Raw genomic sequence first — 17599 nt, 5'->3', positions numbered from 1 at the left:
TGCACTTTATTCTTCCGTAGCTGTCTATTTGTGATAGTATAACAGCATCTGGTGTAAATCAGTATTTGTGTTCGACCTGGTCATTATAAATGGAAAGCTCAACCTTTTAAAAGGGAACACTGAACTTGTATAAACACTGGTGGGAATGTGGAGTGCATTGGCTCCTTCTGCTGAGAGCGTGGTTGGGTTCCCAGCAGTACTCTGCTGCCTCTGCTCAACATGCTGCTAACACAGGAAATAGAAAGAGCTTGTGTGTTGTGTGTGTGTTGTGTGCGTGTTGTGTGTGTGTTGTGTGCGTGTTGTGTGCGTGTTGTGTGTTGTGTGTGTGTTGTGTGTGTGTTGTGTGCGTGTTGTGTGTGTGTTGTGTGCGTGTTGTGTCTGTGTGTGTTATTGATTCTCGGCTGTATGCCCAAAGGTGATCCATTGGAGAGAGATACCTAAAACAAGAGGAAAGAGGAGGTGAAAGACATTATACACAGTTCTAGATGCTAACTCGTGGATAAACCAGGTCATTTTGATTATATAATACCGACCAGTTACAGTGAAGCGTACTAAGACTGTTTTAAACATTGATGTTTCAATCATCAATACATTCAATGTGTGCTAACGGCGTCTGTAAACGACACTATGCTACACAATGCACAATGCAATGCATCAGCAAAGGCTGCTGCTGGACACTGGTTAGAAATTTGCCAAGGGCCATTGACTTGGATTATCTATTTTTTTCTATCAACAGAAAATGTTACAACCTAACATAAACACATAGAGGATTTACGGATTAAACCATATAATCTAAACACACCCAGTGCGTGTACTCTGGGTGCCCATCTCAACTATCCTGCAGCCCACATCTGATTTCTGGTAAACACAATACTAAGACATTGCAATTCGTAAAGCCAGAAATGAACAACAACCAAGTGTTCTCTGGGAAAGAATAGGCCTGCAGGCATGGAAGGCTGGAGCCCTCTCTCTCTCTCTCTCTCTCTCATGACTATCATGTGTTTAGAGAGAGAGAGTGTGAGTGTGTGTGTGTGTGTGTGTGTGTGTGTGTGTGTGTGTGCGCACATTCTAACTGATTTTTAGCTTTGTCTGCTGGAGCATAATATGCTCAAAATGAGTTAAATTCAGTAAGTGAAGGTGCAGGTTACAGGTAAGAAAGAAGAGATAGAAAAATGTAGGATATGGCAAGTAGACAAGAGAACTACCGTTTGCCCACCTTTTCTCTGCCTTTCTCTCCTTTCTTTCTCTGATCCTGTGTTCTGCAGGAAATGAGCAGGACACATGTTCCTAATCCAAATGAAGTGTGTGTGTGTGCGTGTGTGTGTACGTGCGTGCGTGTGTGTACGTGTGGCAAACTAGAAACATATGGCCTTCAGTACTGGAATCATAAAGTAATCGCATATTACATTCACAGATCCTTAAAAAGTCTACATTTACAACCTTCAAACTGAAGTTAATTTCTGCACAGCCGCACACCATCAGGCCCCAAAAATAACTAACTACAGTCACAGAATAGGAGTGGGTGCACATAAAAATCTAAAAATTAATCTTCTACAATTCTGAATCGTAACAATGTCACAACAAATAAGAGATATCTTTTAGCGTAAATAATTAATGTTTGGGCACATTTTGGATTTGATAACTAAGACTAAGCGTTCGTGACGACATAACAGAACTCTTCTTCTTTATTTTACTTTTCCCCCATTTACTCCAGAACACACATCAACTTTCTACAGAAAACATCTGGTCAGTGATGTTGGTCAGTGTGATTACATTTTCATTTCATTAGTCTTATATGGACAGAAGACTGCATCATTCTTCCAAATAAATGCAGTTAACTTTAAATCCCTTTCTATTTGTTCAGGATCCCCACCCACATTACAGTATGTATTGTATACTGTAGATTTAAGATTTTAAGACATACTTTATTATCCCGCAATGGGAAATTGCATATACTTATAGATTAATTTGTGGGACACCTCTCCATAGAATGAATGAAGTGGGAAAAATTGGTGTTAGCCCCAACGACAATGGGGGGAAATAAAGTTGATTTCAGGATAGACGCACATATTGGTGATATGCACACATTCCTTTACTGAGAGCATATTCACATGCAAACTAGTATCTCACATGTAAACGTCATATTGCAAATAAGCTAACTATTTCTGATATTCTACGACTACTTTATTACTTAGGGCAAATTCAGAAGAGTCCCCTAAAGTTCAACCTTCAGGCTAGTTACCTACACAGAGGGCTAGCTACTGACCATAACAGGAATACATATAGCTACCAAAACAGAACTTTGGTGTGATCACTTCAGTATTCACACAGCCTTTTCTTGCTGTAATGAAAAAGGTCATCGGACCAAAGTCAGTGGACGACCAGAGAAGTCTTTGAACAGAGACAGGAGTAGGGCTGAACGATTAATCAAATTCAAACCGACCTTGTGATGTACGTATATGTAATAGAAGCTGCGGTCTCTGCTGGAAGGACAGCGAGTCTGGTGGAGCGTTGACAGTTATTAGAAGCACATGTATGCCACTTTGAGAGAGTTACTGTGTGGGTACCTGTGTTGTAGCTGAGCTAGCAGCTCTACTGTGAGAGGTTAACAGTCTGACATAGCTGTCTTTTCTCTCACTGGCTGACTGCAGACAGCTGCTGTGGGGTTTTTTTCAATTATGAAACACTGCTACTTCTTTATCCCTGCAGGTACAGTTTGTGTGTGAGTGAGATGGTGCCATGTTGCAGAGGTCTTGACAGGTCCAAAGTTACATGGACCTGTAGAAAACTCACCCAAACCCGACGAGCATTAATTCATTTTCAATAGGACTATGGCTGAGTTCATAAAAGGCAACACTGCTGAGTAAAAAAAAATAAAACTGAAGGCAGGGCTCCAGCTAAAAAAAACGCAGGGTCGCCTCGCAAAAAACTTGAACCTTGCTTAACTTTTGCCGCAACGCATGTTTTTTTTATCCAGCAATGTGCTACATAAGCCAATCAAATACACAGAAGTACACATTCTTGGTATATTATTTTTGTAATGTGCTGTTTTTAACACAGGGCTGTTTTGGGTCTGAATGCCCAGTATGAGTCTGCAGCCATGTGAGACGCCCGTGTTAACAGCAGTGCGCTTTAAAGGTGCTCTACTCGATATTCAGAAAAAAATTGCTCTGGCATTGCCTCCACACGACTCTCACAGACCGTTCCCCAACTCCTCAAATAATCAAATACGGACGATTTGTCACAGCCCTCGGCATCTGATACCAAAGCACAAGGCACTCACGTGCACGTGCGGCCAGACCAGCTATCAAAACAAAGAACAGCGAAGCTCAGATTACAAAACACACATTTAGAGGGAGTATGACCTCATTCTCTGCTCAGGACAGCATCACTCCACTATATCTTGTTATTAATGTTTTGAATGTTAAGTACAGCCCTTTGAAGCTATGAGCTAACATTAGCTAACATTTGCTGATGGCATCAACACTGACGCTTAACAAATCACAGTTGTCATAGGAGCGTTGTAGGTTTCTATCCGGCCTGGTGTCCTCTCATAACTGATGGCACCACTAAGGTGCCTTTGAGCAAACCAACAGCTGCTTAGTAAACACAAAGTGGTTGAGTGGGCAGGTCCAGTGCTGTTTCTGAAACACACACAAGTGTTCTGTTATTAATCCTGCATGAGTAAACATTTAAATGAATAGTTTCATGCTTATGTTTATGTCATCACAAATTCCTTACACAGTTGTGTGTGTGTGTGTGTGTGTGTGTGTGTGTGTGTGTGTGTGTTTCCTAGCTATTCCTGCGATTGTTGCTAGGTGCATGATGTCACAGTCTAACTCTAACCTCATTGGTTGTTTCTTTATCTCTTCCCTTTTTTGCCTATTTCAGATAGTGTGTGGCGAGCTGAAGGGAGAGCTGAAGCGAGCGTGGAGAGGCGGCGGGGCTTTCCTTTTCCACCATCCTCTGCTTTTCCTTCGGCCCCGTGGAAGCACTCATCCACACCACTGCACTGAAACACACTCATCACTCTCTTCTCCTACTTTCCGTTCTGTCACTGTACTTGTTCTCTCTCTTTCAATCCATCCATCTTGCTTTAGGAACAGGTCAGCTGAACCTAAGCATCACAAACCAGTACAGACCAGTGATATCAGTTGTTGAGCTGCAAACTGAATTCCTCCTGCTCAGGCAATGCAGTGAAATATTTTGATACAGCACTTCAGCAGCCCCCTAGCCCAGAGTCTGGCTCGGTACCACAGGATCCCACAGGCGATGAGGAGGGCCAGGGGGTTTATCTCTTTCTAGATTTTCTCTTCTTCCACCTTGTGTCTTCATGTTTTGGGGGTCCTCCGGTGCCCCCGCCCTCTGTCGACCCCCCCGCACCCACTGCCACCACGGCCGGCCACCCCAGTCGCCTCGTTGCCATGCCGACAGAGACACTGGCTCCAGCCCTGCCAGATAGCAAGGCCGCCGGCCCCGCAACGGCCTTCAGTTCCACCGTACCCCTCCGCATCCTCAACAAGGGCCCTGACTACTTCAGGAGACAGGTAGAGTGTGTCTTTGTGTGTCTTTGTGTGTTTGTTTGGCTTTGTAAAACACTGATCGCTCATTTACAATGGGTAACTAATTAATCGAGGAAATAAGCAACAGATTAATCACACAGCAAGAAGGTTCTGGGTTCAAATCCAGGTCGTTCCGGGCCTTTCTGTGTGGAGTTTGCATGTTCTCCCCGTGTTTGCGTAGGTTTCCTCTGGGTGCTCCGGTTTCTTCCCACCATAAAGACATGCATGCTAGGTAATTAGGACTACAGTTGAAAATTAGCCGACTGGCGCATTTACAGAAATGTTGATTAATGTGCATTGTCCTAATCAAATAAAAAACTTTTGTTTATAAATTTAGTATTATTATTAACCGTTAGTTTCAGCCCTGTGTGTGTGTGTGTGTGTGTGTGTGTGTGTGTGTGTGTGTGTGTGTGTGTGAGAACCTTGTATTGAACTGAACTAACTAAGGCCGTACCATGATCAGAATGCTTTTAAAATGCAGGACTTCATTAAGAAGGGGTGGGCAATATCACAAAATATTCTTTCAATACAAAGTGATACGAGGGCCAATCATCAGTATCCATACAGACAGTTCTATAATTGAGACACTAATGTGGTATCTAGTAGAGGCCTTCTGTGTGAAGTGTGGACACCCTCACTCTCCCACGGTCCAAAGACATGCAGGTTGGGTTAATTGGCGACTCTTAATTGCCCGTAGGTGTGAAGATGTAAGCGTGGATGGTTGTCCGTGTCTATGTGTCATCCCCGCCCAGGGTGTACCCCGCCTCTCGACCAATGTCCCTCTAAAAGGATGAGCAGGTATAGCTGTATGGATGGAGGGATTTTTAGGTTTAATCTTAGTCCTGAGATCAAAAGTCCATGTTAGTTTTAGTCATAATTAGTCAACCTCAGCCTTTTTTAGCCATTTCATGTCTTGTCTTGTGAACATTTTAGTCTAGTTTTAGTGGACTGAAAACACTCGACATTTATTCATCAAAAGATTAGTTGATAAAAATGTAGTGAACATTTTAGTCAAGTTTTAGAATAAGCATTTTAATCAAACTTCAGAAAACTGCTTTCAAATAATAATTCAGCCGATTGATTTTAGGGTAGTCTCACATTGCCAGACCTATCTCCTTACGGTCTGGTTATTTCTCCTGTGATAGGGGGAAAACCTTTTTAGCTTGATTGTATGTCTTTAAACCGATCACAACCGCCCGGGTGGCGCTAAGCCCCAGTAGCAGGGAAAGCGACGCCGGATGTCAGGCTTTATCCCAGCAATGTACAGCTGTTGAGCCAGACTAGTTTTAGGCTAAAAGAACATAAGAATGCGGCTTTGCAGAGAGGGTGTCTGGTCTAATGTTATTCATTGAAGCAATAAATCCAGACATGAAACATTCAACCAACACAGCGCCCCAGATCAATAGAACATGCTGTACATATTGTAAAGTCAACAACAACAAACCTTACTCAGACGTTTTTTTATTGTGTAAATGGTTTTGCTGTTGTAAAAACATGAGCAAATGGTTGAGTGTTGTGTTAAATAACATATTTTTTCATTTGTCTCAGGTGGAACCTAACCCAAAGCGTCTCAGTGCTGTTGAGAGACTAGAAGCTGACAAGGCCAAGTATGTCAAGAGCCAGGAAGTTATCAACACCAAGCAGGAGCCAATCAAACCACCCGTGATGGCTAAGCCTCCCGCCGGTCACACCCTCCTGGCCAAGAGAGGCTCTGGGATTGGTGGAGGAGGAAATGGAGGCGGGATACCTTTCAAAGCATCCAATAACAACGCAAAGTCAGACACATGTGCAACAAGCAGCGGCAGCAGCAAACGGGAGAATCTAAACCTGGAGATCCTTAAAAATCTGCTAAACTCATCGTCCTCTTCAGGAGCGGGATCTGAAGGACTAGGAGGTGGAGCTAAGAGTGCTGTGTTGATGAGGGCATCAGGGGGAATGGCCAGGAGTTGGACGCCATCAGGGTAAATTACTTTTTTTAACATTTAAGCAATGATTATGAGCCATTTTTGTGTTCAAACATGTCTACCGCAAATGGGTCACCTTGACTGATGGGACTACGCCGGACCATGCATCCTAAATAGTAACTAAGGTTGCTTTCACACCTGAGCAGTTTGGTGCGTTTTAACCGAACCCTGGTGCGTTTCGTCAGATAGTCCGGTTTGCTTGGGGTGGTGTGAAAGCTCATTCGAACTCTGGTCTGCTTGAAAACGGACTCCAAGTGCACTAGAGTTTGGTTGACTTTAGTTGAAAATGCTAAAAAAATAACTAAAAAAAAACAGTACAGTACTTTAATTCAGCCTATATGTTTTTGTCCACACTCTTGCCACACACTTGGTTATGTCTTCCTACCCGATTCTAATGCATTACGTATTTATCTTGCTGTTTTCTGTTCCTAGGATGCCATTAACCTACCGATCGACAATGACGCTTAATGAGCAACCACCAGACATAGCTCCCAGTCCAAGCACCTCCCACTCCCTCCGGTCCTTCTCCCATTCCCTGAAGGTTCCTCCGATCAACAGCGGGGGACGCCGCAGCCCACAACAGGGAGGAAACCTCAACCTCAGCAGACGAGGTGAAGGAATTCTCGACCGTTCTCGCTCCCCACTACCACCGCTGCTCACCTCCCACTCCTCGTCCGACCTCCTGCGACTGTGCAACGGCAAGCCCCTTCGCACGGCCCGATCCAGCAGCTCCTCAGCTCCGCCCCTCCCTCCAAAACCCAACCCCGCCTCCCTCCCTCCTCCCGCGCTTTCCTTGTCGCTGCCTCCTCCTCGTCCAACTCCATCCCCCTCGCTCTGTGACAACATCACCCCTCAGTCGCTACCTTGTGATTTCGGAGGCCCTTCCCATATTTCAACCGATGCCAACGTGGAGTTTGAGCTTGGTTCATCCGTGGCTCGTCGCTCCTCGCTACACAGATCTAAATCAGACCTGTCAGACCGGTACGCCCGGGCTGGAGCTGACGTGGAACGCTTTTTTAACTACTGCGGCCTGGACCCAGAGGAGCTGGAGGCCGTCGGGCCAGAGAACTTTGCGCGGGCCAACTCGGACATCGTCAGCCTGAACTTCCGATCCGCTTCTATGATCTCGTCTGACTGCGACCGGTCGCGGCGATCGTCCAACGACGGGCTGTCGGACGGGGAAGAGGACGAGGAGGAGGAGGCCGGAGAGCGTGTTCCATACGGCATCTCGGCCGTGGAGCGAAACGCAAGAGTCATCAAGTGGCTGTACAGCATCAAACAGGCGAGAGAGACGCAAAAAGTCTCACATGTTTAGAACGAGCACTACAGTGGATAGGATGTACTTTAAACTACAGATAAACCGCCCCATGTTTCAGAATTGATAGATGGACCAGAATTTCTCATAGGTTTAGGGACTGTGATCTTGGCGCTGAACTAAAAAATGTTTGAATATGTATAGATGGTTGAATGAATAGATGGAATAGAAAGCCTGACCAGGTCTAACAAACTTGGTGAAAAAACAGACACATTTTTTTTTTTAGAAATAAATAAAGAGATGATGAAAAGGACTCTAACCTATTAGGTTTAGAACAACATGAACACTATGAACGGACAGAAATAAAACTTGGACAGTTATATGAACAAAATGTTCCATCTAGAGAGACAAACAACGGGACATGTCTGAAAAGAAACTAGATAGCTGTTTCTCTCTGGACACTGAATAATATGACAGACAAAGTCTGTCAAGAGCAAAATGCACTGCGATTGTCTAAGGACCCATAAAGTGACCGCCTCACTACAAAGGATCATAGGCCTTTCTCACAGAGAACAATTTGGCTTGACTAATCAAAGCCTTTTTAAGTGGGATTATCTTCCTACATAGCTTGCTAGCTACCTAGCGCTCTATCTGTTCAATCCACACTGACTTCAACCTTCGTTCTGCCATCTCTGTCCTCGGTCACGGCTGTCCAGTCGGCAGCTCCTGAGAAGCCGAGAGGACACCAGCTAGGCAAACTGTTTTAACCATGCAAACGCGGGAGAAATGTACTGCGGTGTCGCGCGTGCGTCTCCGAGTTAGTGTGGATTGATACATGTGGTAAAACGGAAGTGTGAATGTTCCATGAGTCGGGAGAGGGACTGATGTGAAAAACACTTCAAAAAACGCTTTCTATGTGGATTGATCAGCATATTTCTTTGACCAATGTTAGGGCTGTCACTTTGTCATAAGGTGTTTTATGCCCATAAATATTCAAAATGCTTGATATACAATTCATCATAACACATTATAAAGCGTTTTATAATGACTTGAGGTCAAGTCTCATAATACCAACCAACCAACCAACCAACATTTATTTATATTGCCCTTTACTGCAACCAGCAGGTATCCAAAGTGCTTTACATCAAAATAATACAAAAAAATTATTAAAAAAAAAAATATTACAGTAAAATCAGAAAAATAAATAAAACATAACATACAGTAAAATCAGAAAAGGTTACATAAAAGCAGGAGGAAGAAAGGAAAAATGTCACAGCGCTACTATGTATTAAAAGCCATTCTAAATAAATAAGTTTCATAATTGCTGGTCACTCACTCACATTTCTTTTTGCAAGCATCGTAGAGTATTATGATTTCCACTGCCTCACTAGAGTAAGTGACAAGCTAGTAATGTTACCGTAAGGCAGTCTGCAAACAGCTTTACTTTTATCCACCATTTCTTCAAATCTATGGTGTCAAATCCAACATTCTTCTTCCCATTACTAATAAGATGGTTTGGTGCCATGATTAACTGTTCAGCATAGCTCACTAGTTACCACCATTTTGAAATAGCAAAGAGAATAACAGCCTAGTAGATCAAAGTGGAATTAACCAGTACCTCCGGCCGCTGGAGTACAAGGCTGTTGCACTTATAGACTGAATTTTGAATTCATTACAGATCAATATATTTGACCTCAATTGAACAGTACTTTGAATTTCAGATAAAAAGTGACAACGCTACCCAACTTTATGTTAACTCCTCATAGCTTGTGTGTAAACTGAAACTCACTACTTGTTGGTCAGGGCCACAAATATCAGATGTCCACTTTGAGAAAGGCCTATGTCACAGTGTTGATGTCTCCGTTTAAACAAACTTTCAAAAAGGGTCCTGACATCTTTGCAAAACAGATGTTGAACTCTATCTGTCAAAAATGAGAAACCCCATCGGAAAGTCAGCGCTGCTGGTGCACTGTTTGACCGTAACGAAGTCAGAACGGTTACGTTGATCTTTTTGTTATAGGTGACTGTTGAAGGAACATTTCAGCACTAACTAAATGGGTTAGTTGTTGTAAAAGTATGACACCGCAAAATGTTGAGAAACACAAGTGATGGTGAGCTAGCTTTGACAAAGCTTTATCTCTTGTTAAGCTAGATATAGTATTTGCTAAATGAAGGCCCTGTAGTGTGTGATTGACACTGAATGATTTGGACAGATACACACAATATAAAATATAATCTCTCAAGCATACTTATCCGTACAGCGTTAAGGTTACACCATCACATCATTGTGCTCATACATTATAAACAATTGTGTCATCAACCTGTTCACGTGAACCAACGAAACATTTAACTGGAGAGTTTTAGTGTCCTGTGATTGGATATGCTTAATTCAGAGGCTCCACACTGAAGAGAACCCTGCCATTTAACATTCAAAGAATGAATACATGTTGTCATTTGGGGGATTTTTTTTTGTCATTTATATGGTGAGATTTGGTCAAATGGTTAAATGTATTAAATATTGTATGAGGCATAATTAATCACTAATGGCGCATTGGTTGGGACAGCTCAGTTCAAATGAACTCTGGTGCGTTTGCCCATTTAAAGCTTTAGTGTGTAACTTTTTTATATTAGTGAACGTCTGTTACATTCAAGCCGTTGCCAAATGAGTTTCTACAAAGCTAATTAATTAGCTCCACACAACTCTCTCTGTATTTCTCAGCATGGCTATGTTTAGAAATTGGTGTCGTCCAGCGACTTTCGCGCGCAGAAACTCGAGTGAAGATAATTACCTCTTCTGAAGAGTCTATCATGTTTTTTTCAATCCTCCGTGTCCTCCTAGTCTACTAGCAACCGCGTGGAGGAAGGGTGGGGGTGAAGCGCGATCACGGAAGGCTTGCGTCATGTGGATGCACCGACAGAATTGTTGTCATTACTTAGAATTCCTCATGGGGGAGACAGAAACTACGCACTATAGCTTTAATTTTATATGTTTAGGCTTGTGTGAAGGTTGTCATTCAAACTTGGACCAACTGCAGACCAAAGAACTGCAGCTAGACCTACGTGGTCTCAGTCAACTTCCAACAAAACTCTTGTTTTGTTTGTGGTGCAAACTCGAACCAGAGCGTTTTAAACATGAATTCAAAAGATAAACTAGACTTACTGTAAATGTATCTGATCAAATCCACATAGCGTTAGCTGTGATTTGATATGTCACTTTTCACATTCAACAGCTGGTTAGATGCATCATGCGGTTCAGTGTGTATTCGACTTGGAAAGTGGAAGCTAGTTAGCCAGTCTTGCTAACGTCTGTGCTTCCCACTATACATTACTTTTCGTTAAGGTCAGTAAGAAGATAAAGCGGACCACAACTATGCATCACTTTGGCGCGAACCACAATGAAGCAGGTGTGAGCAGCAAAGTGACCTAAACAATCAAGCTTTTACTCACATCACGTGTGCCATCATCACTTCTTCATTTGTCACTCAGTGAAATGTCTTACATACATCCACACGCAGATCTGTGGGATAATTCAAATGTCAAGAACCAAAAAGGTCCCTGAGTACGTCACACAAGTTTTACAAGCGTAAGAAGTTGCCTTCAACAGAGATGATCATTGTCAATCTGGGATCAAGCGTTTTTTTTTTGTTTTTTTTTCCAGCAGTAATATTACAGGACACCAAAACTCTCCTTTCAAAACAAATGTTAGTAACAATCTGTGATTATGTAGTCCACCAGGCACTACACTAAAAGCAATACTAATGAAGCTGTCTGTTTACTATTACAGGACTTTACAGTACAGTAAAGCAAGGATGGTGGAAGGGAGATTGTGGTCCTTTTTATATATGTTAGCGTTCTCTCTGAAAGACACTTCAGATTTACGGTGTTTAAAGTTGATTGTGCTGTAGATCGCATCCCACAACCACACGCACAGAGGAGGAACTCCAGCAGTGCTTCTGCATTACATCAAAGAACACTTCAGGCTGCGTTCGCGGTGGCCGTGTTGATGCGCTAAGCTCGGCTTTGTCTCTCTCCACCTGAAAGCCAGCCACAGGAAGAAAACCTGTTGCTTTACCCTCGTGTGTGTGTGTGTTCCCTGATAATGAAGGGGGATGGATTACTGAGTCCACCTCCACCCTCACCTTTGTCATCTGTCTACATGTCTGCACGTGGCTGACATGTCTCAAGGCCTGAAGCCATATCGGTGTGAATGCAGTGCCTCGGTCAGCGTCTCCCAACTTGTCAGTGTGTCTGTCTGCCCCGCGTCTCACTTTAAATCTATTGTGCAGGTCAGCTTCAGTGTGTCGACAGCAGCAACCCTGCCGGGCTTCCTTCACTTCCCCGCGTTATAATAGTATGCTGTTATCTGACAAAACACCACTTTGGTGGTATTGGAGCTACAGAGGCATCAACATCTGTGGCAACTGTAGTCTCTTACATTTTGACAGGTATATGATTTGGGATGCACATAGTGACAATATATAGTGTAGGGGAGAGCGGGGTTAGATGATTTGAAGTGAGTCCTTCGAGGTGCAGATAGCCTCGCTTTTCCCTAACGCCCCATTAATACTTCATGTATCTTGGCGAGTCAAAAACTAAAGTGCCATAAGTGGCACATATAATCTTCACTGTGCCCAAGATTAGGCCAGTTTACTTCCCAGCAAACAAAACAAGAAATAAATCATTTTTCAAGTATGCACAATCACACAAACCAATCGGAATCTCTGAAATCGTATTCATTTAATGCAAGTCACAACTCACCATTGAAACCAAAAGTGATATAGTATACTTCTTCTGGAAAAAGTATCAGCATGGCTTACAAGCTTTGAAATGTCTTAAATACACAGTGAGTGAAAACAGTTTTCAGCGAAATGGCAACGTGGGTGTTGTTGGAAGTGTTTAGCTTGTGATGCATCCCTTCTTCCTAAATAGACTAAAGTGGAAGTGAAGTGAACCCCCGCTGGGAGAAAGACCCTTCCCGCATCACGTCACTCTGAGCTCAGGGTTGTGCTAGCATGTTCCTGTCCTGATCCGTCATTCCGATGTGTCTCCCCCGCTCCTCTGGAAACCAGGAAACCCTGCTGCTTCTCACGGTCCGCATTAATGAAGACAATATTGTACTGTTCTGGCAGCATCATCATGCTTCAGTTTCATTTCTTTCTACATGGTGTGTTTTTGTTTGTTTTTTTATCTTTGGATTGACAGATAGAGTTCTTCTGTGGTACTTGCTTTGTTTTATTTATTTTTTTTCTTCTATGTGTAAATGCTGTAAGAAAAAAAAAATGTATATACAGTATATGATTTAAAAAAGCCATGTGTTGGATTTTAGTTTTTCTCTGTCTGAAGGTTTATGTGTTACAAAAGAATCCGAACAAAAAAAACCTGCTGTTTTTGCTCGTTGACCTCTGCCTGATCAAGCTGGGCAGGAGTGGTTCAGAGACGTAGTGTTGACTGTGTTTTTCAACGTGGAAACTGTTACATTTTGCTTGATTGAGAAAAAAAAAGTGTTCATGTTTAGTTTCTTTTGATTATTTCAATAAATGGCTTGTTTTGCCATCTCTCTTCAAGTGTTAATCCCTTAAATCAATTACTCAATTTGTCACATGAAATCATATAAAATGCAATTCCAGTGAAATGTAATCTGTCAGTTTCTTCAATTTATGCATTAAAAACAGTGACAATATTGAATATATATGTGTATGATGGGGGGGGGGGTCTGAGTCAGTGTCCTCATTTAGGATCTTAGTGGCCTGGTGTGTCCGGTACCTTCTTCTCGACCTCAAAAAGAGATCTTTTTACTGAACTCACCGCAAGCAAATTTAGCCAAATCAATTAGTGGCAATTCTGTTGCATCACATCGTATATATTTATGAATGTGGATTATTGGAAAGTGGCAACAGACATACTGTAGGTCTTAAGTGCCCTCTTTCTAACTGGCATCCAGCTCATTTGGTGGCATTACAATGCATGTATGAAGTATCTGTGAATTAACAATGTTACATAATCACTTAAAGTCATACTGACTTGCATTATTAATGTAAAATGAATAGTGCCTAGTGGCCAACAGGAATTCATCGCACATTAAATCATGCAATACAATATCATCATGCCACTGTGAACTGAGTGTTTGCAAGATGATAAGTAAGTCAAATGTATTTATATAGTGCTTTTCACAGATAAGAAATCACAAAGTGCTTTACATAAAACATACAATATGAAACATATTAAATAAAGTACAATTAAAATCACAAGGTAGGCCAAATAGACAAAGAATAGAGTCCCGAGAGGTCATCCAAAGGCCTGTTCAAAAAAGTAGGTCAGTGATGTCACAGTGTTCATCACTCCTTGGTTTACAATAGGCGGTGTGAAATAGCCTACTACTGCTAATGTATAACTAGTTAGTTACACTACTGCTACCTTGATGCTGAGATCTCAGTAGGAGAACAGTAGCTTGGTTTACTCAAGTCTCAGCCCCGATCCAGTGGTCGGACAATAACAACACAGAGCGGCTGTCCTCCTGATGTGTCTGCCTATCAAGTCAAGTCAAATGGCCGTGAATAGATCACCCATTATTCTGTAATTTCCCAGACAGTAGTACACACTACTACTGCTGCAGCAGCAGTCGCAGTTGCTGCTATCTAGCGGTTGTAAAGACAAACAACACGTTCCAAAGACGAAGGACACAAGCGGTATTTTAATTAAATCATATTTTTTTTACATATTCAAGCCCTGTGGTATGAATTTGTTGTTGACAGTTAAAAAAAAATAATAAAAAAAAGGTGACGGTAACATTATTAGTCACGTAGTCACGTGATCTCACAACCCGGAAGAAAAACATTGGTTCTGCTGTTCTTTCAATACGTTCAATACGAGTCGTCCAGCAGTAACTAGTAAGTAAGATAGCAGTAGCGAGTAAGTAATATGCTGTCGAAAAGAAAAGTGGAATACAAAGTGTGTATTTTCTTTGCATTTTGTGTGTCTAAAGACCTCCCGAGTGTTTAATTCACCCGTCGACGGCTGGGAAACACCAAGCTGCTTCCGACGCTAACGTTAATGTTTATTACACCTGCTTTGATAACTGCAAGCTAGTTTGGTTTTATCAGTAACGTTACACATATTTTCCTCTCAGTACAAAGAACTGATGATTCGTGTATTTACTGAAAATAAAATACAGTATTGAACCATATTACCAATTAAACTAATAGTTTCACTACTATTATTTGCAGTAGCTTATGCTTTGTAGTTCAACTACAGTCATATTTGCAGGTGGTTCAAGTACCGTTAGTTAAATAGCCCTTTGATGCCAGTTTCTGTGTAGTTAATTGCTGAAACTGCAAACCGTTCTGGGCCCTAAAGGGAAAGAAATGATTTATTTTTATTTAACAAACTAACGTAAGATTTCTCCCTAGGGTAACGTTAGCTTTCGACTTTTTTTTTTCCAGTGTGAAGGAATTGGTTGCTTGCATCTTCTTTCAAAGTAAAGTAAAATTAAAGTAATATTCTGCATTCTGGGGTACTTAATAATAATAATAATAATAATAATAATAATAATAATAATACATTTTATTTATATAGCGCTTTTCATGGTACTCAAAGACACTTTACAGTAAAACCAGCACATACTGTACATCATATTAAAAACAGATAAGCAATAAAACCAACACATCCTTATAGCCTCTATAAGAATGTGTTGGTTTTATTGACTCTATATACCTTTTTTTATATTTTGCTACTTTATACTTCTACTTCACCACAGTTCAGATTAAAACATTGTACTTGTTACTGCACTACATTTAGCTGACAGCTGGAGTTAGGCTACTGGTTACTTTTCAGATAAAGGTTGTACATAGAAAACATGATCAGTTTCTAAAATATTACAAATTGTTACCGCTTACCAGTTAAATATGCAACGGTGTATAAAGTTGTTAATGTAGCTACACTTCGGCCAGCTATAATACTGAAGTGCTGCCTAACGTAAATGCATCAACAATCATTTAATATAATATAGCACATGAAAGGGCCCATTCTGCATCATTTCCACTTCTACTTAAACCGAAGTATATGGTAATACTTACTGTACTTTAGTTTTACTGTTACACAATTGTGAATGCAGGAGTTTTATGAGAACTGAGTAAATCTTCACAATGTGATATTGACACTTTTACTCCAGCAAAACACTTCTTCCACTACTGTCAAACAGCAGCAGGTAGTACAGTTTAAGTGGTGGTGTGCCCCTTTTAATTGTATATCAATCAATCAATCTTTATTTATAAAGCACCTTTCAAACATGACAAAATGCAATTCAAAGTGCTGAACAGTGATTGAAAAACAGACAAGAAAAAGGAATAATTATAAGAAAAAATATATAAATGGATTTAGAGACCAATGCACACTAAGATAAATAAAAAATGAGTACAATATATTTTAAAAACAATGAAATGTTTAAAACAATATCAGTCATAATATAAAACCGTATGAATCGTTATAAAGATCATAAGTCATGATATTCTGTATGTATATATACATACACCCTACACATATACAGTATAAACGTTTAAAACACTGAAATCATAGAAATTATAACACGTTCAAACAAATATAAACACTTAAAACAATGAAAGATAATACAGTTATAATTATAAGACACTACGTGAAAGCCAGACTGAATAAGTAGGTTTTTGGTCTCTGTTTTAAGGTTTTTATATTTCCAGCTCCTCTCAGATATGGATATGGAGCCCCATCTGGCACAAAGTGACATATCATTTTACATTCAGTGAAATATATTTGATTCCCTATTAGAGAGACGTAATCTATCAGACCTCGCCTCCTTTACCCAGGTCTCCACCATGTTGCCTTGCAGAGATGAGCTGGTGTGTGCTGGATGAGGAGAACTTCCGGCGCTGCTGTCGGCTCCTCCTGCAGCAGTCGGAGCAGCTGAGAGACGGCTGGAGCTGGGAAGCAGTGCAGGTGAGGAGGTCTGTGCTCTCACTGGCATCGCTGGACACAGAGCCTGCAACAGGGGCGGTTCTAGGATCAGACCTTTAGGGGGGCTCAGCCCCTAATGAGAATGTGACACGGATATAGTGCCTTGAAAAAGTGTTAACCCCCCCCCCCGCTAAATCAGTAATTTCACTGGATAACAATGAATATGTGTATATGTATTTATTATTATAACAGGATACATGCAAAATATTGAACATATGAAAAAACTACAAAAGTCCCTTTATGGACTACCAGAATCAAATGAAATGATAATGAGGTGTAAACAATGACCAAATAAAACTTTCCTTGACTGGGTTACAGGTGCATAGCATTGGCGACTGCGACACAGGATATTAAAGTGCCCATATTATGAAAAAATCACTTTCTCTTGGATTTGGGGTGTTATTTTGTGTCTCTGGTGCTTCCACACGCATACAAACGTTGAAAAAAAACCATCCATGCTGTTTTGAGTGAGATACGGGTTTCTGAATGTGTCCTGCCTTCAGTCTCCGGGTGAGCTGTTCAAAATCTGCACGGCTTTTTACGTCACTAGCCGAAACGAGCTGGCTAACCGTAGCATGCTAGCGCTAGCATGCTAGCTCGTCTTGAATGGCAAAACACTGCTACAACACACACTAGTTCACCATAATCTACAAAAGAACTACTTCCATGTCCCTGTTCTCACAAAAAGTTGGACGCGTGCCCTCGTTTAGAAGAAGTCTCCCGGCTAATCCTGCCTTGTACTAACTGACGTTGTAGAAACAAACAGCTAGCTAGATGATGTGATTCTTACCTAGCTACTGCGCATGTGCGACTGCCAACAAAGATGTTACAGCAGT

At 41.5% G+C, this 17599-nt stretch overlaps 1 protein-coding gene across 1 annotated transcript in view; it reads left to right on the top strand.

Moving 5' to 3' along the window:
* fam110b (family with sequence similarity 110 member B) overlaps positions 1-13340 on the top strand; it is a 36082-nt gene extending 22742 nt beyond the window's left edge. The window contains exons 3-5 of the mRNA XM_078264922.1: positions 3892-4547; positions 6111-6523; positions 6959-13340. Of these exons, the coding sequence (XP_078121048.1) occupies positions 4425-4547; positions 6111-6523; positions 6959-7841 (1419 nt within the window). The 5' untranslated portion in view covers positions 3892-4424 and the 3' untranslated portion in view covers positions 7842-13340. The remainder of the gene's footprint in view (positions 1-3891; positions 4548-6110; positions 6524-6958) is intronic.
* Positions 13341-17599: the final 4259 nt, after the last annotated feature.

Source organism: Sander vitreus, chromosome 12, assembly GCF_031162955.1.
Source record: "Sander vitreus isolate 19-12246 chromosome 12, sanVit1, whole genome shotgun sequence".
NCBI lineage: Eukaryota > Metazoa > Chordata > Actinopteri > Perciformes > Percidae > Sander > Sander vitreus.
Note: the sequence above shows the minus strand (reverse complement) of the source record. Positions and strands in the feature narration are given on the sequence as shown.